Source organism: Leucopleurus acutus (assembly GCF_964270905.1).
Source record: "Leucopleurus acutus genome assembly, chromosome: 6".
In the NCBI taxonomy this organism is placed as follows: domain Eukaryota; kingdom Metazoa; phylum Chordata; class Mammalia; order Artiodactyla; family Delphinidae; genus Leucopleurus; species Leucopleurus acutus.
In genome coordinates this window covers 8,257,662-8,282,661 of record NC_139149.1, presented here as the reverse complement: position 1 = coordinate 8,282,661, position 25,000 = coordinate 8,257,662, and the positions used below count along the sequence as shown (strand labels likewise).

Here is a 25,000-nt window from a genome sequence, read left to right as displayed (position 1 = left end):
CTCTCCCCTGAGCTCCAGGCCCCCTGCGAGAGCCTGAGCCCTCACAGGCCCCTCCAACTCCACTGACCTCGCCCCCAGACTCACCTACTCTTCTGCCCGCTTCTCTCTGCCTGAGATAGGCCCCCAGACGTCAGCTCCTGGGGACCCTCGTTAACTCTAAAGGCTCAGCGCAGACACCCCCTTCCGTGTGAAGCCAGGTGGTGGTGCCTTTCTGTCTCCAGAACCTTGGACTCACCACCACGAGAGCACCTGTTGTGGTCTTAACTGTACCCGTCTGCTTCTCCCCAGACTGAGCACAGCGGGGTAGGAGCTGCACTGAATGATCTCTGTAATCTCCTGTGGGAGATGCGAGGAACGAATCAGGGAACGGATGAACAGTGAATGAACGGTCAGGAGACTGGATCTACGCAGACACAGGCGCATCCCCAGCCACACGTCTCCAAGCGGCTGGGGAAGGTCACAGTCTACACGAGTCTCCAGTAGTGGGACAGGTCCTATCTCCAGCGGGAGAGCGGGGGACGGTCGGTGAACATTACTCCTGGAACATGGAGGAACAGCCCTGCGTGGTCACACGCTGACCTTGAGATAGATTGGATGTGGTGAATAAAGCCAGGGTCTCCCAAATGTCACACACATACACTTACGGTCTCCATCAGGTACGTTCCCTGGTCTCTCGGCCCTTTCTGGAAGCCACCGTGGTGTGCACAGTCACTGGTTCCAGTTCCTAGAAACCATCCCTCTTCTCCTTGGAAGCTATATCCAAATTTTTGTTCAGGTGTCCTCTCTCTCCAGCCCCCCAGCCCAACCCCACCTCCATCTCAAGGCCTTGTAAGTTTGGGGCCAATCCTGAGGTCCCACCCCTGGCCACACGGCTGATTCAGCACTGGGGACCTGACCCAGTTCTGGCCAATGAGACAAAGGAGCTTTGCTGGGGGGCTTCTGGGAAGGAAGTCCCCCGCCGCTCTGGGTGGGGTGTGCAGACATCAAACCTGAAACCGTTGAGGACGCAGCCCAAAGATGAAGCTGACGCTCAGGGCACAGGGGAGCCGGGAGCATCTCGGAGGGCCTGAGCTGCAGCCCAGCTGCCCACCCACCTCAGGCGCTGAAGACTCTACCAGCTGAGGTTTGCTGAGCCAACAACCCCAACGTTCGGTCACAGAGTCCCTGCACAGAGCTTGGTGTTTGGGGTGGTGAGGCTAGAGGTGTGAACACTTGAATTCCCAGAGGCAGAGCCGAGGGTCTGCAGGCCAGTGGAACCAAGAGAAGCAATGCCAGCCTGGTTCCCAAATCCAACCGAGGAGGAAAAACAGGAGGCCAGCCGGCAGGCTGGACAGCGTCTGAGTCACTGTGGAAGGCCTCCTGGGGAGCCGGCCAGAAGGAGGGGAGGCCAGGGGAGTCCATGAGATGAGCCAGGGGCGTCTGTGGCCTCGAGGATGGGGAGGGGAGGCCGACAAGGTGTGAGCTGACTGGCTCTGAGCTCTCTTGGACTGACGCACACCTGGAGATGTCCCAGCTCCCAGACACGGCGCAGCCCAGGCCTCGAGCTAGCTACTTATTCGCTTGGGCTGGAGCTGTCCCTGCAGGGCCGGCTCCCTCCCCACTCCCACAAGGAGCTCCCTGCAAGCCCCACCTGACACAAAGCAGGGCTCTTCCTGCCAAAGTGCCCCAGCTGCAAGGGGGGAGACCCCCTTGAGGGTCAGCCACCAGCTGATACCTCTCTGAATCTCACCTTGTGAGAAACCTAACGCAAATACTTTCTCCTGACTAATGTCTTTAAATTTCTCATCATGAAATAAAAGTGAAGCCTCTCGTGTTGGCACCGTGGCTGCACGCCTCCACAGACCCCAGGGCACACACACCCCAGGTTTGGAAGCTCAGTGGAGCTCGCCTGGTCTGGGCTTCAAGCTTGGCTCCAACAACAATGATCTGAGTGGCTTTGGGCAAGAGAATTAACCTGTCAGCCTGGAAGGGAGGGAGGGAGGGAAGGAGGAAATGCTAAAGCATGCGAAGCAGGGGCAATAGAAATCAACTTCCTGTGCCCCACTCTCATAATTTCCTTGCTCACAGAAATTTTGGTTGACAGAGCAGACACTGTCAGACACAGGACAAGGCAGAACCACGGCAGTGACAATCCCGCCACCTGAAACAAAGCTCAGGAGTTATACCCAAAAATAAAGCTAAGACTCCAACATTCAGCCCTTTCACCTGCTTTTTCTGCAGAAGAGATTTATGCAGAGATAAATCCTTGCCACCTGGAAGTCCAGGCTGGTCCCTGGGCCCAAGAGCACAACTCCAGCGGCCCCCCGGGGAAGGACCCAGGCCACTGCTGCATGTGCCACATGCCACTCAGAGCAGCCCGCGTCCACTGATGGAGCTGGAGACCCGGGCTGCGTGCAGTGGGGGCCTTGATGCCGGAAAGAGAGGCAGGTGGGGAGCGGGGCGGAGCCAGCCCGTCAGGCCTTCCCGCGCCCGGGGGCCAACTGCTCCGGTTCAGCCCCTGCCCCTACTCCCGCCCCTGTCCCACCACTCACCAGCAAAACCCCTAAATCCCTTGAGCCTGACTCCTCACCTGTGCAATGCTGCCCTGATACCGCCCCCGAGTTCTCACACGCACTAAATAAAGTCACTGAGGGCGGCACCCAGCAGACTCCTGGGCACAGAGCTGGCTCTTCGAGCCCCTTGTCTGCCCTTCCCGTCACCTGGCCCCCATCTCCTGCATCCCCACCAACAGCCAGTGAAAACATCACGGAACAGGGCCGAAGCCCCTGCCGGGTCCGGGCCCAGATGAGCCCCAAAGGACGCGGAGGTCACGCACGGGCAGGGGTGCTGGTCAGGGCAGAGGGCCTACTGGGTGGGCTGTCTCAGGACAAAAGCACAGATAATCGCGGCTGCACTGCATAGCAGACAGAAATGGAGGGACACACACACACACACACACACACACACACACACATTGAGTACTTTTGTCATTTTTGTTTGTTTCATTTTGTTTTGAACACTAAGATTTATTTTCAAACAGCACACAGACGTCTGCGGGGCAGGGCCAGGCCAGGCTGGTGTCTGGGCCCGAGGTCTCAGCGGACGCTGGACGCCACCGGCGGCAGCTGCCAGGAAAGGAGGGCCCCGGCCCGGGCGGCCGGCCCAAGCTTCAGGCAAGCGCGGTGCGCGGCGGCCCCCAGGACCCGCCCCGCGGCCGGGCACCCAGGCGGCGGCAGTGGCGCCACCCAGCGGGCGCGGGCGAGGGAGGCGGCCAGGAACTCAACTAGGGGATACAGCAGCTTCAGGAACACTGGCGATTCCGCCGGACTCGCCGAAACCAGGCTCTTTGGAAAACCACCTCATCTTTGGGAAGACACCTCCTGGCTTAGGTCTCTCCCCTCAATTTCCCTTTGCTTTTCAAAAGTTTAAAAACAAAAACGGAAAAAAAAAAAAAAAAGAAACACACATTTTTCGGGAAAAGGTGCTGCTGTTCACGCATCCGCAGCACCACCAGCCGCTCTGCTCTCACTGCACCCTCGCGGTGAAGTTCTCGGGGAAGACGCCCCGGCACTTCTCCAGTTCCTTGTGCAGATTCCAGTCGCTCTCCTTCACACCCATGAGCCAGCCTTCATCCTGAGGGGAAGCCAGCGCGTTGCATGGGGCTGGGGGAGGACGACGTCCACCCCGACAGGGCGAGCCCTCCTTCTGGCCGCTCATTTCCTCTAGACCGTCACACCCGCCTTAAAGGACGCCTCCTCCAGGCAGCATTCCCTGCTCTTCTCTTGAGACCCAAACCGGGCCCCCCAGCCCAGGAGCCATCCCTCCCTGCAGTAGGTGCATTTAACTCTTTATTGTTTGGTGAGTCCTCAGGCGGGAAGGCAGCCTGACTGCTGCACTGGTCCAAATGCCTCTAAACGACTCCTTCAATCCCCCACCAAAGAGTTTCCCACCAGCTGGTGCCCACAGGGGCCACATCACCGAGGAGGACATCAGGTGTTCTTCCGGCCTTCCACAAACAATGCCAGAAAGTTCTGCTGAGCACTGACCACTTGAAAGCTTCTAGAGCGACCTGAGGCCATCCCACCAAGCCCTCCGAGTCGAACCTGACCTTTGCTTTAATAGTGACCCCTCAGAAGGATCATCTACCCAAGCCGTGACAAGCCCTGACCCCTGGGCCTGCAGTGACCACACACTCCCTGCCATTGCTGCCCCTGCAGCGGGGCTATGCCTGGGACCCACCTGCAGGATTACCTGCCTTGTCCTAGACCCTGAGCCACTTCCACCCATCCCAGATGGCTCCCACTGTGGGCTGGGAGGCCAGGAGTCTGCTCCTACAAACCCCACCTAGCCCGGGGCTGGCCCACTGGGGAGATCGGCGGGGACCTGGGGCTTTAGGAAAATGGGCTGATTCAGCGCCAGGCCCAGGAAATCCTTGTTACTCAAACCTCCCAGCCCATGGTGGCCTCAGTGAGTACCTACCGTCCTCAAGCCCCAGCCCAGGACGCCCCAGCCGGGTTGGCCTCACCCAAATCCAGCCCTCCTCCCACCCTCGGCCACTCTGACAATTCCACCACAGGGACATGTTGGTGACTGAACGGACTAGAGTCCCACTAGGTCCCCTCTGCACTGTGGCTGCCACCTGGATACCCATGTGGGCAGCCCCACTGGACCGCCAGCACCCCACAAACAGGGGCTCCTGCTGAGGGGCCCCAGCGACCTGAATAAAGCAGCCCATCCAGACCTGGCGGGGGAGGAGAGGGGGCAGTTCTGCTCAGCAAAGCCCACTCTGAGGACCTTCACAACAAGGAGAGGCCACAGCAGGAGAAGGGTCTGCGAGGCACAGGGTGAGGACCAGCTGGGGACAGGGCTGTGGACTCGGGGGTCTGTCACATGGGCAGGGAAGGGCGTGCCCTTGGGGACAGGGCGGGGCCAGCCTGGAGGGTGGCACCTGGGGCCAACAGGAGGCTGCAGAGCGGCGGGTGGGGGGTGTGGTCCATGGAGGGGCAGCCTGGGATGCGGTCCTGGAGGAGGGGGGCCCGGGGTTGGGGGGGGCCTGGAAGGGAGAAGGGGCCCAAGGAACTAGGATGCAGAGAATCGAGAGAAAGGCAGACAGAGGCTGAGGAAAGGAGGAAGCAAGAAGCAGGAAGTGAGAAACTGAGGGGGGCAGACAGGGTGAGAGCAGAAAAGGGGAACTGTGCCGGCCGCAGGGAAGGGAGGCGGAAGCAAAGGCGAGGCCGTGGGGAGAGGCCGCGGGTCGGCCGGCGTGGCTCTGCTGCCCCCTGCTGGCCGCGCCGCCTCCCTGCAGACCGGGCCTCACCTGCTCCTCTGGGTTCTGGAAGGGGATCACCAGCACCACGTCCCCAGCTTTGAGCTGCAGCTCGTCCGTGTCAGTGGCCGTGTAGTCGTGCTGGGCCTGCACCTGCAGAGGGTGGGGAGAGCTGACACCCCTTTCCTCGGCAGCCTCTGTCCCACCTGCAGCCCCGTGGGCGCCGGGAGAAGGTGATAGTAGCAGGAGCGGGGCTCGGAAGCCACCTCGCGGATTGCGGAGCAGAGGGCGGGTAGTCGGGCAGGGACGGCTTTGGGCCCCCCACATAGCCTCGGGCCCAGCGTCCTCCCCCCCCCCAACGGAGGCAGCCGAAGGCTGCGGGTCAGCAGGCCAGGCTCACCTTGAACATGAACCCCGGGGGCAGGTCCAGGCGCCCTGCCCCGCTGCCGCCCTCCACAGTGCCGTTCACAGCTGCCGAGAAGGTCTCCACCACCAGCGCGGGGAGAGAGCTCTGGCGGGAGGGGCGCAGGTTAGCGAGGGCGGGGAGTGGGTCCCGGAGGGCGGGGCCGCGCGGGCAGAGAAGGGGGTGTCTGTGCCCAATGCCAGACCAGCCTGCCTCCAGGTTCCTCACCAGGAACCATGACCTGGACCAGCACAGAGCAAGACACGGGGCTAGGGAGCCGCGGGCGGCGGGGAGAAAAGACAGGGCCTTGGTCCCTGTCCTCTTACGGAGGCTGCTTCACTTGCTGCCGTCTCCCCGGGCTCCTGGGCTCCAGCCGCAGGGTGGGTCCCACACGTCACCTCCGAGGCCTCTGCTGGCTGCAACATAAATGCCAGCATGGGGTCAGACACAGGATGGGGCGCTGAGACCGGGACAAGGAGAGGGGCCACGGAGAGCCAGTGCCTCTGCCTGGTACAGGGAGCCCCTCAAAGAAAGGCTCCGGGCACGGAAGCGGCTGGAGAAGGTGCTGGCAGACACACGGACCCCGAGTGACATGCTGCTGAGAAGCCCAGCGCAGCCCCTGGCTGCCACCCCTGAGCCTCCCTCAGGCCCTGCCCTCTAAGCCCAAGCCCTGGCCAAGCCTCGGCTGCCTGCCACCCGCCTGGTCCCGCTGGCCCCTCACAGGTGGCTCCCGTGGCGAGGGCCCAGGCAGGGCACCCCGACGCTGCCCGGCTGCAGTCAGGCTGCGCTGGGCCCGCACTGAAACTCAGCCACTTCTGAGCTCTGGGAGCAATCACTCGGCCCTCCTAGCCCCCACCTCCTCATCTGCAGGAGGAAATGTCTAGGTCAGGCTGCAGGTTAAAGAATTCTGGAGAGTGCCCACCATGGACCTGGAGGTGCTCGAGACATGCCTCCCTCCCACCGTGGGAGTCCTGAGCTGGGAAGCTGGGGCGGGGGTCGGCGAGCGGGTGAGGGGCTGACCTGACTGAGCCACAGCCCTGCCCCGGGGCCTCCTGGCTCAGGGCCCTAGCCTCACCCTCAGTCCCACGGTGGCCTTGTCCGTCCTGTGCCCCCTCCTCCGGGCTCTTCCTCCATGCTACACCCCCAGAGGCCGGGGGCGGGTGAGGGGCTGGCGGGGGCACTTACTTGGGCAGGCCCCGGCTCGGCCGTCTGGCTGGGCCAGGCCACGGCAAAGGTGCCCTCGGCAGCGCTGGGCTCCCTGGAAGGCAGGCTGCCAGCTGGACTCTCTGTGGGCTAGTGATGGGCCACCAGGGAGAACAGGGTGGGAGGGGCGGGGGGCGGGGGGCGGGCGGGAGACAAGAGAAGACGGTCGTGAGCAGCCCAGCGTGGGCCCACGGGAGCAGATGGGCACCTGCAGCCTGGCCGGAGCCCCACGGGGCACAGACAGAGACTCCCCAGAGGGACACCTCCTCCCACCACTGCCCAGGGGACAGGAAGGTGCGAATGTGCCACACGCAGCTCAGCACGTGGCTCTCTCTGGCCTCCTCCAGGGAAATACCCTGGAGCTTGCGAGCCCCGGAGCCTGGGCTGCAGGCGCCTTCTCCCCAGCCCCTCCTGGTCCTGCGGGAGCCGCGTCACCAGCTGTGGGGTATCCCGTGTCCTCCCTGAGGACGTGGATGTCTGAGCCACCAGGTGATGGCAGCACCTGTTGGGCAGGCGCCTGGCCTCACTCTGTCTGTCCTGTTTCTCGAATCATCTCTCCCCCCTCCTCTGTCCCAGCAGCTCCCTGGTGCCACTGCCCTGCGGGGCCCCTGCTGACAGAAAGCTCCTCGGGGGCAAGGACCCTCCACCCCAAGGCACCCCTAACCAGCAGGCCTTGGCCCAGCACGGGGACACCCCATCCACCCTCGGGGACCAGTCGGTCACTGTCTACGCCACTCACAGGCCCTGACAACTGGGCTGCACCACGGGGGACTCTTCAGAGGCTAAGCTGAGGAGCCTTTTCCCACAGGGCCTGGCTGAAGGCCCAGTGTCTCCATGGGTGGGGGGGGCGGGGGGGAAGCAGAACAGCTGTAGGCCCGACAGCTCCCTGTGCGCGTGGGCACGGCCAGGCGTGCGTGTGCATGTGCACCTGTGAACCAGCCAGGTGCAAGACGAGGCAGGGTGGGCACAGAGCAAACACAGCTTACCTCCCAGAGGTCCCACGGAATTGACTGAGCACAGCAGAGGGGAGAAGGACAGAGTTAGCACGGAGGTTAGAGGCGGCGGCAGGCAAGCAGTCCCCAGGGACGCCCACCCCGCACCCGTCCCAGGGCCCTCGAGCCCAGCAGGCACAGGGCAGGCAGAACAGAGCCGGGCTCTGCGGTCCCCAGAGCACCGAGTCCTGGACACCTTCCAGGCTACGGAGACGCCCAGGCCAGGGAGTGCCCAAACCCGGGGCTGCCACCATGAGAGGGGCAGGAGGGTGCTGAGATGGACCGTGTAAGCTGCCAGGTGAGTGAGTGTTCAGCTGACCTCGTCCCGAAGGTCCTCTTGCTGACCTGTGTCCACCCTCTTCCCTTTCCCATGGTCAGGACCAGGGGAGGTGACAAGAGCTGGGGACCAGGGCTCCAGGGGAAGGGCAGTGAGTGGGCAGAGAGCCTGGTGACCCCAGGACCCCCAAAGGCCTGGGCCTAGATGGGCCCACGTGGCCGGAGGGCAGACATGAACCCAGGCCCCGGGGCCCAGAGGCCGGTGGGCCCGTGGGCAGTGCTGGGCTCACACCAACCTGACCAGAGGGCGTGGGCGCCTTCACAGGGCTTGCCACAGGTGGGAGGGGGTCAAAGTCCAGGTCCAGCAGACTGGCCTGCTCCGAGAAAGGCCCCGGGGCCTCAAACTTGGCAACAGCGGCAGAGAAGGAAGGCAGTTAGTGCCAGGCTGTGAGCACTCGGCCAGGGCGGCACAGCAGGCTCCGCTCCCAGACACACCCACCAACACGAGGCCACGCCCCCACCACACCCCCGGCAAGGCTCCGCCCACACGAGGACACACCTGGGGCGGGGCCGGCCGCCAGGCAGCCACCCGCCGGACCAAGGCCGAGCCCCCAGCTGTCTCGCGTCTGTCCCATCCTGCAGGCCGAGGAGGCCTCCCCGGGCCTGCGCCCCCCAGCAGCAGCCCAGGCCAAGGCACGGGCTGGACAAGACCACACTCAGTCCCCCGGCTCGGAGGGCCCCTGGACGGGTACAGGCCTCCCCTTGCTGCCGCAGACTGAGAGGCAGTCCTGTGGTGACACCCACCCCCAGCCAGCTCAGGGCCGAGCCAGCACACAGAGCCCAGGAGCCCCGTCGTAACGGAGGGGGCGGGGGGGTCCCCAACACCTGAGCACCCGTGTTCACACTGCACGTCCCTCCCCAGCCCCCCCAAGTTTCCCATTCAGCGGGGCTGAGTGCAGCCCTGGGATGTGCATGTAACAGGAATGGCCCCAGGAGACGGGCCGCAGTGGCCCCGTCCACACTGTGAGAAGCCAGCCCCTCAGTAAGCTGGGCCAGACGATCGTGGAAGAAAAGGGTCTTTCCCAGAGCCACCCTGGAGGACAAGCCGCCTGGCACCAGCGCCCAGCGGACACGCTGCCTTCCTAGGAGGAGGGCTTGGTCCCCTGTGGCCCCATCTCACACAAGGGGCTTCCCCGGGGACAGGGAGGGCGATGCCTGCCCTGGCTCAGCCCAGGGTCCTCCCCTCAGGCAGGGCTGGGAGCGCCACAGCCCCGCAAGCCCAGGCCAGCCAGCTTCCCTCCCCACCCCCTTGATGGGGCCCAGAACTGACGGAACACACTCTCCACCCCAAAGCACCTGTGGTCCTCCATTTAGAAGGACCCGAGACCTGGAAGCATGGGCAGAGGTTCCCAGGGGGGGCCTTCCCACCTGAGCTGTGGCCTGTGTGGGGAGACCCAACACCCGCACTCCTGAGAAGGGCTGGTGCCGGCAGCGCACAGCTCAGGGGATGAGGCGCAGAGCGCAGAGGGCCCAGGCCCAAGCTCAGGGGACTCACTCCCGCCCCACACTCATCCCCAGCCACAGACTCCTTCAAGTCAAGCCCTGTCCAACGAGCCTGGGAGGAAGGTCACTGCCATCTCTAGGGGACCGAGTGTCCGGGAGGCCGCGCAGGCTGGGCCTGGGTGCCCTCACCGGCTGCAGGCAGCATTTCTCTGCCCCTCACGGCCCCACCACCCACCCCTCTAAGAAGCCAGCCAGGCCCAGGCAGCCACCGCCCCACCCACCAGACTCCAAGGGTACAGGGTCACCAGGCCAAGGGCAGACCGCGCACGCTCTGCTCACCTCCCAGCAGGCCAGCCACCCACCATGCAGGCCCGGAACCGGCCTCGGGGGCAGGCACGCAGGCTACTCACCAGAGCCCAGCAGAGCAGCGCTGTCGGCACAGCAGCCTGGGGGGACCAGCCCACCCCAGCCCCATGCAAAGCACCCCGGCGAGCGCTCTCCAACCCCGCTGGGCGGGGCCCCGGCTCCGAGGAGTGGGCGGAAGGACAGACGGGAGGCATGCAGAGAGCACGGAGGGGCGCAAGGGCCACGCTCAACGGGCAGCCTGGCTGCAGGTGAGGCCCTCAGTTCCTCACCTGTGAGGTGGGGACAGCCCCTCCCAGAGGGGACTGAAAACCGAACCAGGCCCCGTAGGTCAGCGGCTGGCTCCACCCCCTGCACAGTGTCTACTAGCCCTCGAGTGCACCCCAAGGCGAAGGTAGGCTCCAGGCGGCAAGCGTCCCAGCCACAAGCTGCCCTGAGGCCGCGGTTCCCCAAGGCACCGCGAGTGCCCGGGGCCAGCCTCAGCCAGGCTCTCCAGAAAGGCTCCCTCCCGGTCCCCCGAGGCAGGGCAACCCCCGCCCTCCCCCAGCCGCCCTGCACTGAAAGTTCCTAGCTCCCACCCGAAGTCCTCCCATGGGGGCTTGAAGCCCACTCACCCCACGGTCCCTCATCGCGGAGAGCACGGTCCTCCGCTCCTAACTGCCTCTCCCCCGATGTGCCAGCCCCCAGCCCAGCCCCTCCCTGCAGGCCTCTGAGCTTGTGCAAAGGAGCCTGCACAAGGCAGAAGCCGGAGACCCGGGCAGGACAAGCCCACAGCAGTGCTGCAACGTGGGCCCAGCACAGCCTGGGACTAGCCAGCCTGCACGAGTGGCGAGGCCCGGCGGGGACAGGGCAGCCCGGCTGTGAGGCCCGGAGGCCAGGCTTGGAGCGGTCGGCGCACTGCGGCCTCTGTGAGCTGACACGACCATGTGCGGCCCACCCCCCTGCGACCACAGTGACCTCCCCTGCTCCGCCCTCCCTCCGTCCCCCTGGGGATGGGCATTACGTGCCTCCTAGGGCATGGACAGCAGGAGCCGGGCTCTGCGGCCCAGCCACAGCCCCGGCTCCAAGTGGGGTCAGCAGCTCTGGGAGCTAAAGTCTCAGCGCCTTGCAGGTGTTCCCAACCCTGCGAGTCACCTCCTCACCGCCGCCCAAGCAGTGCTCTCCTGACGCGCACGGAACTCCCGGCAGATCCTGAGCCTGTCCCTCACCCGTCCTGACCTACACGCTCGCACGCTACCACCTCTGGCCAACGCACGGTGTCTGCTCGTAGGCAAACGTCACCTGCTCCAGGAAGCCTTCCCTGATTGGCCCAGGTCCTCCGTGCTCCCTGCCCCTTTTGGCCACAGCATCAATGGAACGGAGAGGCCACTGCGCAGCTGACGGTCTCTACTAGGACTGTTTGCCCGTGTCCCTAGGTCTGGCCACGTGCTCAGAGATGAGGGATGACGGGTGGAGAGACGGAGGGACGTGCGAGAGAGAGAGGCCCAGAGCCGACCCCTGCTCCTGAGGCAGAGGCACCGGGGGTGGGAGGGGGGGAAGGCCATGCGCACCCTGAAAGAGCGAGAGAAGGGAGAGAGAGCTGGGCCGCGGCGGCCGCGGCTGACCTGGGAGGGGGTGGTCACGCTGATCTCAGGGACAGTTGTGTCCTCAAACAGGCTGAGGGTCTGCTGCTGCTTGACCTCCGTGCACGGGGTGTGTTTGGGAGGCGGAGGGACCGGTGGGCCTTTCCGGAGCTGGGGGTCGGCAGCAGTTGGGGGGCCGCACAGCAGAGCATGGGGGCCAGGGAGACAGACAGAGACAAAGCCACGTTAGTCACACCCCCAGCCGCCGAGGAGGACGAAACAAGGAGAGCCACTGCTCCCCGAGACATGGACACCGAGACCACAGGGGCCCCCGGGAGGGGCCGAAGCAGGCGGTCGGAAACCCTGTGCAGAGAGAGGGGAGGGCGGAGGGCGAGGGAGCGAAGGAAGAGAGAAGAGGAGAGAACAGGACAGAAAAGAAGGAAAGAAGGGCCTGCGGGGCCACCAGGGGCTGGCATCGGAGGATCTGGCCCTCACCGCCCTCGGGGGAGGCTGAGGAGAGAAAGAGGAGCTGAGAGAGAGCCGGGCGTCCAGCCCCCTGCCTCTGCTCCTGCACGCCCGGGCCCTCTGCCCACCCCAACCCCTGGAGGAGCTGCAGCCCAGCCGCTGGCCGTCACCCCCGAGGCCAGCACACAGCCAGGGCCCCGCAGAGGGCCACGCACCTGCCCACTCGGGGACCTCAGCAAGTCACCCCCCCGCCCAGGCCTGGGTTTCATCGCTTGTCACTGGGGTGATAACAGCGTCTGCCTTGCAGGCTGGTTGTGAGGACAATGAATGAAAATACAGAAAGGCTGGCGGGGTGCGGCCCCGAGCAAGTGCTCGAGTCAAGTGCAGGCCCTCAACACCCTCTTAGCGTCGCTCTCCTAATCAGCCGTCCAGCGGGCCCAGGAGCCGAAGGGCCAGGGGACAGCCCAGCAGGGCTCAGATGGTCCTGCCTGGCGGACCCCACCCCTCCTTCCTCCCTTTGCAGCCCCTGGGGACGCTGCAGAAACCTGGAGAAAACTGACGGGGGGAGCGGGCTTCCCCCGCCCTCTCCCCTCACTGAGCCCCTCCTCGCGATGCCCCTTTCAGGGTCCCGCATGGCCCCCCGCAGAAGAAGGCAAGGAAGAGGGGGAGGCAGCCAGCTGCACAGATCTGGATGCAGTCTCCCCTGGAGACTGTGTCTCAGGAGGAAAGGAAGACGGAGAAGGTCAAGCAGCCCAAAGGCCAGGGGAAAGGAGAGAAGGGGATGCTACAGCAGGTGCGGGTGGGGGGACACTTAAGGAGGAGACAGACGGTCACAGGTGCCCCTGTGACCCTGGCAGGGGCCGGGGCCACAGAGAGGAGCCAGGGCCGGCAGGGACAGGGGACAGGGATGGAGGGGAACGGCGGCAGAGCAGGAGGCAGAGGAAGGAAGGGAGGGACAGGCCACCGAGACACGTGCCTACCTGAGACGGGGATTTGGGGAGGGCGGCCCCGGGGGTGGCCGCAGCAGCCGGCTCGGGCTCGTGGTTGACTCTGATCTCGGGGGTGGCGGCAGGGGAGCCATCAGGCGGAGGAGAGGGGCTCTTGTTCCCTTTCGCAGGGGCGTTGTCACTGCGGAGGCGAGACAAGAGAGGGGCCCGGATGCAGGGAGGCCGCGGCGTCCAGGAAGGTGTGCGTGTGACAGGGTGTGTGCACGTGCCAATGCCCCGGGGACCCGTGTGTGAAAATGTGCACGCACGTGTGTGTGTCCACGTAGATCCTGGGAAACTGAGGGTGCACGTGTGTGTCCAGACTCACTGGAAAAACGTGACGCCCACGTGTGCACAAGTGTGTGTCCCTGTGCACCCACGTGTGAAACTGCACATTCGTGTGCAGAAGGACAGGTGGAAATGAGGCAACACAGGCGTGAGCACTGGGAACAGGCAGGTGTCCGCAGCAGGGCCTGCCCTGGACAACCACAGTGACAACCACACCCGGAGCTGAGGTCTGCGGGCCCCGGGGTGGGGGGGGGGGGGGAAGCTGAGATCTGCGGGGCCCCGGGGCGGGGGGACCAGGGCGGGAGCCGGGAGCCGCCGCCAGGGGCCGGCCAGCCTCCCTCAGGCCTCCACCAGGTGCAGGGGCACCGAGCCCCACAGCAGGAGAAAGCCACGCATCCTAGAAGCAAGGTGAGTCTCACCCCCACGCGTCACGCAGCAGCCTCTGCGCTCAGGGCGGCCCCGCTCCTCAGCCTGAGCCCACGGGCCTCCGGGCCAGCTTGCCTGCCGTCCACCCCTCACGCCAGCGCACTGCCAGCCCCGCTCCCCAGGCCCCGAGCCTTTGCTCCCACAGGTCCTCCCGGGGAACCCGGGGAACCGGCAGAAGCAACGGGCAGAGGGGGTAAATAAACGGGGGTGGGGTCTTCACAGCGGGGACGAGAGGGTGAGGCCCCCAAGTCGAGTCTCAGTACCAACAAGGACAAACGGTGTGCACGGCCCGCTACTGGGTGCAGAATAAAAATCTATGCTGTACTTGCCTAAAGAAACTCTAGAACAGTGCTGACTGAGACCAGCCACCAGCTACAGGTGGCTGTTTAAATTAAATAAACTAAAAATTCAGCTCCTCAGTCACCCTGGCTACATTTCCAGGGTTCACCAGCCACATGAGGCAGGCGGCCACTGTGCTGGACCGGGCAGGTCTAGAAGGACAGACAGAAACTAGTGACCCCATCACCTGCCCAAGCATGGCGGGGGGCCAGTCAATGGCACAGATGCATGGGAGACTCGCTGCTTCCTTCTCACCTTTACTGAATGTGTTTTATGGGAACGTCTTTGCCTCCTTAAAGAATACACATACATCCAGCGTATGTACACACGCGCACACACACAGAGAATTCCTACACACCGCGGGGCTACAGCAGCCCTCTCCCCGAGCCTCCGGACCTCCCTTCTGGCTGCATCCTCCACTCCTGGTCAGGCCGCAGCCCAAGAGGAACGTGCCGAGGCGGTCTGCCCGCCCTCCGTTCCCACCGACACCCCTCTGCCCTCTGCCCCCCAACACGCACACCACACACAGGAAGGCGAGTTAGGGGTTAGTGGCGCCCTCGGCAGGGCCAGGCGCATGCACAGGGGCCGGGGTGCTGGCCTCCGAGGCCCCCACCACACAGCACTCACTGCCGGTACCTGTTCTTCTTTCTGCGCAGCCGCGAGAACAGTTTAGTTTTCTTTCTGTGGGGACGGGCGGGACGTTGAGGCCTTTGTTTGGGGGACATGCAGATGTGGGCCCGGCCTTTTCCCTTCCCTCATCGGCAGCCCCTCTGCTCAGAGGAGGGCTAAGAGCAGAAGCCCTCCTAACTCCCGGAGGCCGGGAAGAGGGCCCAGTCCTGCCCACGGCCCCGGCTGTCCAGTCCTGGGCCCCCCGCTGGCCTCCGTGTCCTGCCAGGCACGCTGAGGTGGTGCCCACGGAACAAGCAAAAAGAGGACGCTGCCCTGAAGCAGGACCCGGCGGGCGGCAGGCGGCTCAGGCCGGGACAGCGCTGGCCACCCGCCCTGCCCGGGGTCCAGCCACAGGAGCTCTGGGGCCCAAGAAGGACTGGGGCCAGCGGGGGGCCCTGGGAGAGGTGGCAACCTGGCTGCCCGCTTTGCTGCAAAGGGGGCTCACGCGCCTCCAAGGCCCTTCCTCTCCCCTCAGACCAGCCCTTTCCCAAGGCGGCCTGGCCCCCGCTGCCTGCACTGCCCGGGTGGGCGGCGCCCTCCACCCCCCTCACCCATCCTGGACGCGCCACCATGACCTCCAGGCCAGGCGGTGGCCTGGGAAACACGTTTTGGCCTTTATTGCCCCCCAGGGCACCCTGTGGGCCGCCCCCTCCCTCACACATACTGTGTTTGCAGGGGACAGGAGGGACAGTGACGTTCACTGAATACTGACTGCCTTCCTCCTCCTAGGGGACACCCTAAGTACCCCAAGAACCAGATGCAATCACCCCGCCTTGTGGCCGAGGAGGGCGGGTGCATCGCTGCGCTCCACACTGTACTGCGAGGCAGGGCAGCTCACGGACGGAAAGGAAGGGAAATCTCAGACTTGCTGTGGTTTCCCACGGGCCACAGCCGAGGCCCAGGCGTTTCCCCTCCTCCCTGGAGCTCTCCTCCCAGGAAGCAGGGCTCCCCTCTGGGCAGAGGGCAGGAGCAAGGGCACCCCCCCTCCCCGCCATCCGGGGCCTCGGATAAGGTTGGGACCAGGCCCCCGCTCTACGAGAAGGCCCCCTTCCCATTGGGCTGAATCATTTAGTCCCCGGGTCCACCTGCAAAGCTGCACAGATAGGGAAGCCAGGCCCAGGCAGGGGAGCTGCAGGCTGCCCGGGTAGCTCCTTCCCAGAGGGGACACGGGGTGGAGGAGGAGGGGGGCCCTCACCTGCTCCCCTGAGCGCAGGGAGGCCCAGCCAGAAAGGACCTCAGCAAACAGCCCAGCCCCAGACCTCACCTCCCTGAGCCCCCAGCGGCCCTTGGCAGGGGAGGGGGGCGCATCACACACCTGGGCTGGGCCTTGATCGTGAAGGTGTTGCTCCCGTGCTGCTTCTCCAGGATGACCAGCACATCGTTGAGGTTCTGGTTGAGCTGCAGGAGGGACAGCAAGCCGGTTGGCTGGGGGCCACCAAACAGCCCCCCTCTCCCTAACAACATCCCTGATTCTCTTCCTCCCCACCAGCCCCTCCCCTGTGCCCCTGCCCCAACCAGGAGCAAGCTCTTCTCTTCCCATCACTGGGGGCAGGGAACCAGCACACCTGTCCCAGAAAACCCACAGGAAAAAAAGGAGGAGACAGTGGGCTGCCCTGAGAACAGCTACTGTTTCTGGGACCACCTTTTTCTTCTTCCTACTTACGGGGCGTTTCTTAAAATGCCCCATAGAGCTTGTACTGTTTTTATTTTTTTTCAATTGTTTTGGCAAATTAACTGTTGATCCTAATTGCTGAAGTCACTTGCCAAGATGCTTTCAGGGCACGTTACAACTGCCAGAGGTTTCACCAAAAGCCCAGGCGAGACGAGGGGCTTACCCCATGCACCTCGTGATTCTCTTTACTGAGTATACTTCCCTCTGCTTTAGCCACTAGGAAGCCCAGAACTGAATTTTCCTCCCACCTTACATAAATGTTTTCTTCCCAAAACACCTCTCTCTGTTTTTTTAAATTTTTTTTACAAGTTGTCTCAAATCTTTGAAGGGAAGAAGAAAAAGTAGGAAGGAAAGGGAAGGCCTACCAGGCAAGAAACCATACTGAGGGTGGTCGCTCAGGACAGGCCCCAAGCTGGCAAAAGCCCTCCTCCTGCCCTGGGCCTGGAAGCCCCCAATCACTTCATTCCTCTGGACCCAGGAGACAAAGTCAGGTCCACCCAGGGCACAGGGAGGGAGGGAGCTGCCAACGCCACGTTTCTCCCACGCAGCTTTGCAGCTTAACTGCCAGTTCAATCAGGATGAAGACAACACAACATAAGAATTTAAGCTAATCAGACCCAGATTAGCTTGCGCCGGATTCTGTAGGTAGAGCAACCTTAAAACATTTTTTTAATTGGGAAAATTTTAGTAATTTATTTCTTATCTGCCTACAAATTAGGAAACTGCCACCATTTTCTGACACTGAGCTCCCTGGGCCAAGGCTGCCTGAGAGCACGTTTCCAGTTTGAGGGTGGTGGGCTCCACCCAGGCAAGGAGAATAGAACTGGGAGCTGGGAGGGGGCCGGGGCTGGACCCCTGGGGCCCACTCGCAGCCTCCCCAGAGCCCCCAGCAGCTCCCACTGGGCCCTGACACTCTGTTCCTTGAGGACTGGCCCTGACACTGTTTCTCAGGGGCCCAGAGGGTCCCCCTGTGTCCAACCCCAGCAGGGAAGAGGAAGCTCGGCCCACCCATGCCTCTGACCCTGGCCCTTGGCAGGTGGAGCACAGCCCAGGGGCACTACCTTACTCATCTCCTTGTGGAAGTTCTCCTCCAGGCCTGCGATGCTCTGAAATGTGTTGACATAGAAACCCACACGGCTGCAGGGGGGAGGGAAGAAGGGCCAGGTGAACTGCAGACCAGGGCGGGCAGCCCAGGAGAGCCACACGGGCTGCTTCGCCTCCACCCTCACCGGACCCAGCCCTGGGAGGGCACGGAGCAGGGCACGCATAATGGCCATGCCGCCTCAGGAGGGGAGGGCGGCCGAGGCTCGGCCCGCCACCCCCCGCCCCTCACCTGTTCCACAGGGACGGCAGCTCCTCCTGCAGATCCACATTCATCTCCTCAAACACCTTCTGGGCTTTGACGAGCTCCTCCTCGGCCTGGAGGGCGGGACGGGTCATTCCCCTCTGCCAGGCCTCCGTCCCAGCCCACCCAGGCTAGGCCACGCCCACCCAGGCTAGGCCACGCCCATTCCCAAGACCCGCCCCCCCGCCCCAGTGCACGGGGACCAGGGCTCGGGCAAGATGGAGGTTGAAGTGGATGTGGACGCCCGGGCAGACCTCCCCATGCAGCCCTTCGGGCCCCTACAGCCAGGCCCGTCGGGGGCATTCCGGGCAGAGCAGCCACGGCCAAAGGGAGAACCCGCCCCGCCCCCCAGCATCTGGCGCAGATGCGCCAAGATGGAGGTGAGAGGAGCACAGCAAGAAAGCATGAGACAAGGGACAAAGGGGGCTGGGGCACAGGAAGGGCAGAGGCCCCAGACCCAGCCAGGTGGGACCCTGCTCACTTCCAGGGGAGCCTCTCTCAGGCGAGGAGTCCGCATGCCGCCAGCTCTCGTGCCGGCCCCTCTGACTCTTCCTTCCCTCCTCTCCCAGGTCTGGCCCCTACTCAGCCTCAACCACCAGCCTGACTTGGCCTCCCTGGGAGAGCCTTTCCTACCCTCTCCCGACCCCTCTCTCCTCTGTAACCCTTCCCCACCAGACTGAGGCCAGAGGCAGCAGATCGGGCACATCCACGAGAGGCAGGGGAGGAGGGAGCTGGGCTGCTGGGCAGGGGGCCTGCACCCACTCCCGAGGCCTGGGGACCGGGCGCCGGCCGGGCGCCCTCCAGGCCTGCCCACGCCCACCAGGCGGTGGCGCTAAGACCCCATCACAGAGCCCAAGAAAGGAGCTTGGCGAGGGCTGAGACGAGGGTAGGGGTGAGTCACAGACCCCGGCCCCACAAAGGGCTCGGCTAACACATTCCGGAGGGCGCTGCAGGAAACAGTGACTCAGAGGGGGGGTGACTTGGATTCAGGCTCTGAGTCACAGACCAGGAACGAACGTGGAGGCCCCGCCCAGGAGAAAACTCTCCTCCGGCAGCCTCACGTTCGCAGGCCAACTGGCCGGAACCGCCAGCTGCCACAGAGCACACCCAAGCTGCCCCATCCAACCTGAGCCCCCCCAGCTGTCCCATCCGGCTTCAGGCACCAGCATCAGCCCGACTCAGGGCCTACCCGCCGCTGTGCCGGGGCCGAGCCGTGGTGAATGTGGGGGTGGGGTTTGGAGGGAAGAAGGGCCACCATGCCCCTGACTACATGGCCTTCAGGTTGCTGGAACTTGCTAGAGTGAGCAAGGGCTCCTCGCCTCACTTTTTAAAATCTCACTTAAAAATTAAAGGGAGTCCACAGAATACTAATGAAAACAAATATTATCAAAAAAAATTAAAGGGCGATAGGAAATAAAAGAAACGTCTCTAAGCATGCATGCCTCAGGCCACTCCTGGAATGGGTCAGATCTGCGGTGCCCTCCAGGCCATGGGCCGCATCCTCCCTGCTTTAGTCCTCTGAGAATCCCAGTGCCTGATGGGGGGGCCACTACCCACACTTCCAGCCTCCAGCACCTCGCACTGTCACGTGGGCCTCCCACCCAAGTACCCACAGGCCAGCTCAAGTCCCACATCCTCCAGGACCACCTTGACCGCCCCGGCTCCTGCAGCCACAGAGACCACCACTCTGGTCCCCACGATGCTCGTCCTAACTCCCCAAATGGACAAGCGTAGCCAAGACGGTGGCGGACAGCACAGCAGCTTGTAGCTGTGCACCAAGCGCTGTTCCCACACCCAGCAATGCAGCAAAGGACAAGGTGGCTCCGTTTCAGAGTTCCTAGAAGTCAGGGCCTGTGTCTTTTATTCCCTTTGAGTCACATTCCTCATATCCTGGCTCTTTCAGAAACACTAGGGGTGGCAGGAGGTGGGGGGAGAGCTGTCCATTGCTGGGGAGACCCTGCAGCCCTGGTGGCTCCACTACACGCCGCTGGCGGACGTGGCGAGCAGTGGGAAAGCTCGCCATGCAGCAGGGCCCCGGGGCCCTGCAGGCAGGTTTGGGGAGGCCCCAGCACACATGGAGAGCAGCTCAGAAGCAGCCCAGGGGACATCCGGAGCTGGCCGGCTCAGGAGAGCACAGCCTCAGGAGGTGGCGCTGTCTCCCCAAAGTCAAGTCAGCCAGCAGGGCAGCCCCGGGACCCCAAGTGACCCAGCTCACTGCCATCCAAAGGCCTGAAGGCTCCCCAGCCTCCAGCCAGGCGTGAGGCAGGGTGGGGCAGAAGGAGGAGAAGCTCAAATGAAACGGATCCAAATGGGAATGTCAATTTGGCCGAAAGGCGAAACATCTGCAATCCAACATGCAAAGATGAGATCCCAGTGCCTTGGCCTGCCCCGGCCATCCTCCAGGACCGATCCTCCAGGGCGGGGGCTTGGGGGCCCTCCAGCAGGATCCCCAACCACACCCATCCCGGGAGCCCCAAAGCGGCCACGGCCACCACCCCAAGCCCCACAGCCTCCCAGGGGCTTCTCCCACAGAACAAAAATGTTCACCTGGCAACTGTGCCAAACCCGTCTCAGGGGAAATTATGCAGAAATCCTGGCTCTGGGTGAGTGGCCCCATTCCCCCTCCAGCCAGAAGTCCTGAACTCTACAGGCAGGACAGGCCACTCCAGCCCCTCGGCCCTCCTCCACCTCCTGCAGCAGGGGAGGACACGGGCCTGTCCAAGATTCCCCCGGCCATTTACCGCAGACCCTGGAGAGGTAAGGCTGTCAACAGCTCAGTGCCTCCAAAGTCGGCCCACAGCTTTGGCCTAAAAGACATCGGGCAACAGGTAGCCACAAGCCCACGTGGAGCCCAGAGTTCTCCATATCACAGGCGTTCAATACGTGTGGGCTGAAGGTGAGGAAATCGGAAGGTGGCCCAGATAAAAGGGGGCAGCTGCCCAGAGCGAAACCCCACCTCCTGGGTGGGGCCTCTGTCACCTGCCCCCACCCCAGGACCACGAAGGGGTGCTACAGCCTGGTCAGTTTCACCGGACTGAGAACCACGAGGCCACCTCTCCCAGGGCACTGCATCGTGGTCCTCGGCCACACTGTGTTCACCCAGGGCCCGGCCCATTCCGAGGTATTGCCAGGATAGTAGTCATCACTCGTGACTTTCGTACAAAGAGCCTCCTCCAGGAAGCCCTCAGGGACCACTGTGACGCGGACTGTTTGCCCTCCATGAAATTCCCAAAGAGCCAATCCTCTCGGCCCCAGGTCTCAGCATCCCAGCCACACTGAAGAGCCTTCCTGGCGTCCCCTCCAGGGGCACCATGGGGCCTACAGGTCCACTTACAAGGGTCACCATGACTCTGGCCAGCTGTGGCAGGACCACCCACATGGAGCCCCGGGCCAGGGAACCAGGATAATGACCCAGGGCTTGAGTCGGGTGAGCCCCAACTCAAGACACTAAGCGGCTCTGAGACCTTGGGCAGGAGATTCTGCCTCTCTGGGCAGGTTTGTCTCTTCTGTATATTCAGGGCAACCTCACAGTTCTTATGAAGCTTGAAGGACAATGCATTAAAGACACCACATCCCTCCCCGCAAGAGCCCTCACAGAGGACAAAGATTCCGAGGCTTTCCTGGGCTCCTGGAGGCTAGGATTTCAGAGTCGGTCCCAGGACGACCAGAGCCCCGGGCACCACGCAAACAGAGGTGGGCCCATCCCAGGTCAAGCAGAGCCCCCAGCCTCTATCCGCTTCCTGCATTGGACCTCAGATCTCAGAAGCAGGAGCTCTCGCAGCAGAGACATAATGAAAACAGCCCTGCCTCCCAACCCAGGAGGAGCCCGCCCCCGCCCCCGCCCCTCCCCCCCAGGGCGTCTGGGCAGATGGGCGCCCAGCACCACCCAGCACCAAGGACAGGACGACAAACCAGAAGGCGCCAGCACGTGCAAGGTTAGAAGCCAGTGTCACCTGATTTCGGAGCAGGTTAGTTTGAGCTACGAGATGAGCCTGCAGTTTGCCTTGGCACCACTGGGGGGCGGCTTTCTCAAGCAGCGAGACAGGCTGGGGGTGGGGAGGGGAGGTCAAGGTCAAGGCCAAGGAGCGTAGAAAAACAGGAGGGAGGTGGGGAGAAAGAAACAGAGACACAGACATTAAACACCACGTCCAAACAGTCTCCAGTGCAGTGACAGACACCTGCCACCCTCCAGAGGGCCGGCCCCCCAGAGCAGGTAAAGGCCCCGAGGCTGAGAATTAAGGGGTGCCCCGAGCGGGGCGGAGAAGGGGGTGAACTCCAACTGCAAAGCAAAATGTGACACTCGTTAGCTGGGGCAGAGGGGCTCAGCAAGCACAGTCCTGCCCCGGGCTGGGCGGGGGGCTCCGCCCGCAGACCCTCACCTGGAGAGTGTGTGTGCAACCTCCGCCCCACCCCCGCCCGGCTTGTTCCAGCTGTGGCAGGGTCGCTTGGGATCCAGTGAAGGAATTCCAGCCAGAGCGCGCCAGGCCAGGAGGGGCCGGGCCAGTGAAACCCAAGCCAGGCCTGTTCTCATCTTGGAAAGCAGCCTCAGAGCAGGCAGAGGGGCCAGGGGACAGGGCGGCACTACAGGAGGGGCCAGGAGGGGGGCCTCGCCCAGGGGCCCACAAGAGCCTCTCACTCAGGCCCTGGGCCCAGCGCCGTCCCCACCCCAGCTCTTCGGCCAGACCTACCGGGACTAGTCCCCAGCCATGAAGCCATCTGGCCAGGGGGTTGAGGATGCCCGCGGGCCAGGGCGCAGTGACAAACAAGCCCGCCAAGGGTGCGGTGAACGCAGCACAGGAAGAAGGCTCCCCGGGGGAGGGCTTGGGACCCCTGCGGCCCTGCTGCCTGCCACTCCCTGAAGACTCCCCGGCAGCACCCAACACCCCCAGCCTTACCTTAGCAATTTTGGCTTCATCCTTCTTCTTGGCGGTTTGGAGGGACTCGTAATGGTGCCGGGCACTGTCGTAGTCAACCAGCTTCCGCCCACGCTTGGCGATGCGTGACTGGGGGACAGAAGGAGGAGGGGGCTGAACAGGGCCTGGCGCCCACGCTGAGATGCTGACCCGGGGAAACTGGGTCACGGGCACGGTGACCTAGATGCACCCGGAGGGCTCAGGGCAGCCGACTCCAGGCTCAAGTCCGTCTAAGACGTGCCTGCGACTGTCTCTCGGACATTTCTGGTGGCAAAGAGCTCACCCTTCGAGGCAGTCCGTGCCCTCTGCGGTCCTTTCTTCTATGGAGGTCCTCGCAACAGTGAACCATTTTTGTCAGTTCCTGCCAGCCGCGTCCGATGAGCCCCTCAGCTCCTTAAAGAGGCCTCCTGGGCCTCGGGCTTCTCTCCGCCCGGGCCACCACCACCTGCCTCCCTCCTACTCTCCCCGTAAGGCACCTTCGGGAGCCTGAGGCATCTGCACTGGGTGGCCGAGGTGGCCAGCGTGGACCAGGAGCCCCGCACCCACCCACCCAGGGGATCGGGTCCAGCACTACGGTCACCACCTGAGCTCCAGACAACTCTGCCTGCATGTCCGGGGCACCTGGGGTCCCAGTCACCTCGGCGGCGATCCTGGCACACTGACGGGTCCTCACTCACCCGGGCCCAGCAAAAGCAGCTGGCTTTTTGAACACGCGGAGTCGCACAAACACACCCAGGTGAGAGGCGACACGCACAACTATACACACCTTCCCTTCCAAGCACACAGAGCCTAACACGGGGCACACATACCCAGGCCTTCCAGCCCCCTAATACACCTCGTCAACCCTACAGGCACTCCACAGGGACACGGCCACACACTTACATGCCCCATGAGGTGTCTTTCCATAGTCTGGAGACCCAAAGGGACAGGGCTCCCAGCTCAGAAAGGCCCAGGTCTGGGGGCTGGCAGGCTGGTCTCAGAGGGAGCAGCCCTGGAGGACAAAGTGCCAGGAGAGTGGGGGAGGCCTGCCTTCAGCCCGGGGCTGCCCTCTCTCCCTCTCCAGCTCCCCGACACAGGCTGCCAGGCCGCAGCAGGGTGGACAGACCAAGCGCCTCTCACCTTGATGTCAGGGAACTGGCCCAGGTACGTGTCCATGGTCAGCAGCGCCTGGTCCACCAGCTTCTGGTGGTAATCCACCCAGAGCAGGTCATTGTTCTGCGGGAGACGAGAACACAGCAGCGCGCACCAGGGGAGCCGGCCCACAGCCGGTCCGGCTCTCGCCTCCCAGGGACCCGGGGGCCAGCTCTGCCCCATCACTTCACGGCTGGGCGGCTCCTCAGAACCTCAGCCCCCTTATCTATGAAATGGGGTCACACCTCCTGCCTTTTCAAAACGTGACCCTGAGGATCAGATAGGCCCAGGGCGGGTGGGGCCAGGGAGGGAGGCTTCCCGAGCCAGGAGACAGCACAGAGAGGAGAGGTGCCTCAGGACCACATCAGGAAACCCATCTCAGTGCGAGGGCTGTCAGAGAGGGAGGTGGACTTGTCCAAGAGCACACAGCACGTGAGGACCAGAAGGGCTGGTCCCAGAGGGCGCCGCAGGGTGCGACGGGCGGCCAGCTGAGGTCAGAAGGGCCCTTGGGGAAGGGCCCAGGCCACCGGTCCCATACTCACCTCAGCGATCTTGTTCGCTTCATCCCTGCCAGGCCAGTCAGGCTCGTACACCTCCTGCAGACACTCGTTCAGCTTCTTGGAGGCCTCATGCATGGCTGTGGGGCAGAAGGGCCATGCTGAAGCTAGGGCCATGGGGACCCCTGATTGGGGGGGGGGGGTGGGGGGGTTACCCTTGCCCCACCCCTGAAGTCCCAGGAGGTAGGTGGACATCCCTGACAGCCCTGCTGCCCCTTCCCAGCTCTGCGCCCATCAGCTCCACGTGGCGAGGGCCCCCTCTCTGCGTCCCAGCAAGCCCGCCCATCCAGGCCAGGTCTGCCCCTTACCTTTGACCGAGGCCAGGTAGGTCCGGAGATCCTTCTGCAGCCGGGTGCCCTCGGTCTGCAAAGAGGCAGACGAGAAGAAGGTGAGGGCCTGGGGCACAGCCCACACCTGCCCTCTGCCTCCTGCACCTCACGGACACCTGCCACGGATGGGCTGTCCACGGCCAGGCACTGAGGGCCTACAGGATACCACACCGGGGCACGGCAGCTATCGCCTCTCTGGCCACTGACACACTGAGCTCCCTCTCGGGAGCCTGTGCCCGAAGGAACATTCACCCAAGGGTGTCAGCACCTCCTCTCTCAGACAGTATTCTCAGCCCTGTAAGGAAGGCAAGAAGACAGAGACCCCTCCACCCT

The 25,000-nt window shown here is 63.8% G+C and overlaps 1 protein-coding gene across 3 annotated transcripts in view; it reads right to left on the bottom strand.

Moving 5' to 3' along the window:
* Window positions 1-2,980: 2,980 nt before the first annotated feature.
* Window positions 2,981-25,000, bottom strand: part of BIN1 (bridging integrator 1) — a 55,943-nt gene continuing 33,923 nt past the window's right edge. The window contains exons 3-16 of one of the 3 annotated variants that reach the window (XM_082841119.1): window positions 24,647-24,701; window positions 24,324-24,418; window positions 23,770-23,865; window positions 22,633-22,740; window positions 17,726-17,811; window positions 17,454-17,529; window positions 16,036-16,118; window positions 12,993-13,140; window positions 11,590-11,718; window positions 6,834-6,941; window positions 5,975-6,064; window positions 5,646-5,756; window positions 5,297-5,398; window positions 2,981-3,612 (exon numbers count right to left, since the gene is read on the bottom strand). In XM_082841119.1, coding sequence (XP_082697245.1) covers window positions 3,505-3,612; window positions 5,297-5,398; window positions 5,646-5,756; window positions 5,975-6,064; window positions 6,834-6,941; window positions 11,590-11,718; window positions 12,993-13,140; window positions 16,036-16,118; window positions 17,454-17,529; window positions 17,726-17,811; window positions 22,633-22,740; window positions 23,770-23,865; window positions 24,324-24,418; window positions 24,647-24,701 — 1,395 coding nt within the window. In that variant the 3' untranslated portion in view covers window positions 2,981-3,504. The remainder of the gene's footprint in view (window positions 3,613-5,296; window positions 5,399-5,645; window positions 5,757-5,974; window positions 6,065-6,833; window positions 6,942-11,589; window positions 11,719-12,992; window positions 13,141-16,035; window positions 16,119-17,453; window positions 17,530-17,725; window positions 17,812-22,632; window positions 22,741-23,769; window positions 23,866-24,323; window positions 24,419-24,646; window positions 24,702-25,000) is intronic. The other 2 variants (XM_082841120.1, XM_082841121.1) reach the window with 2 other exon arrangements.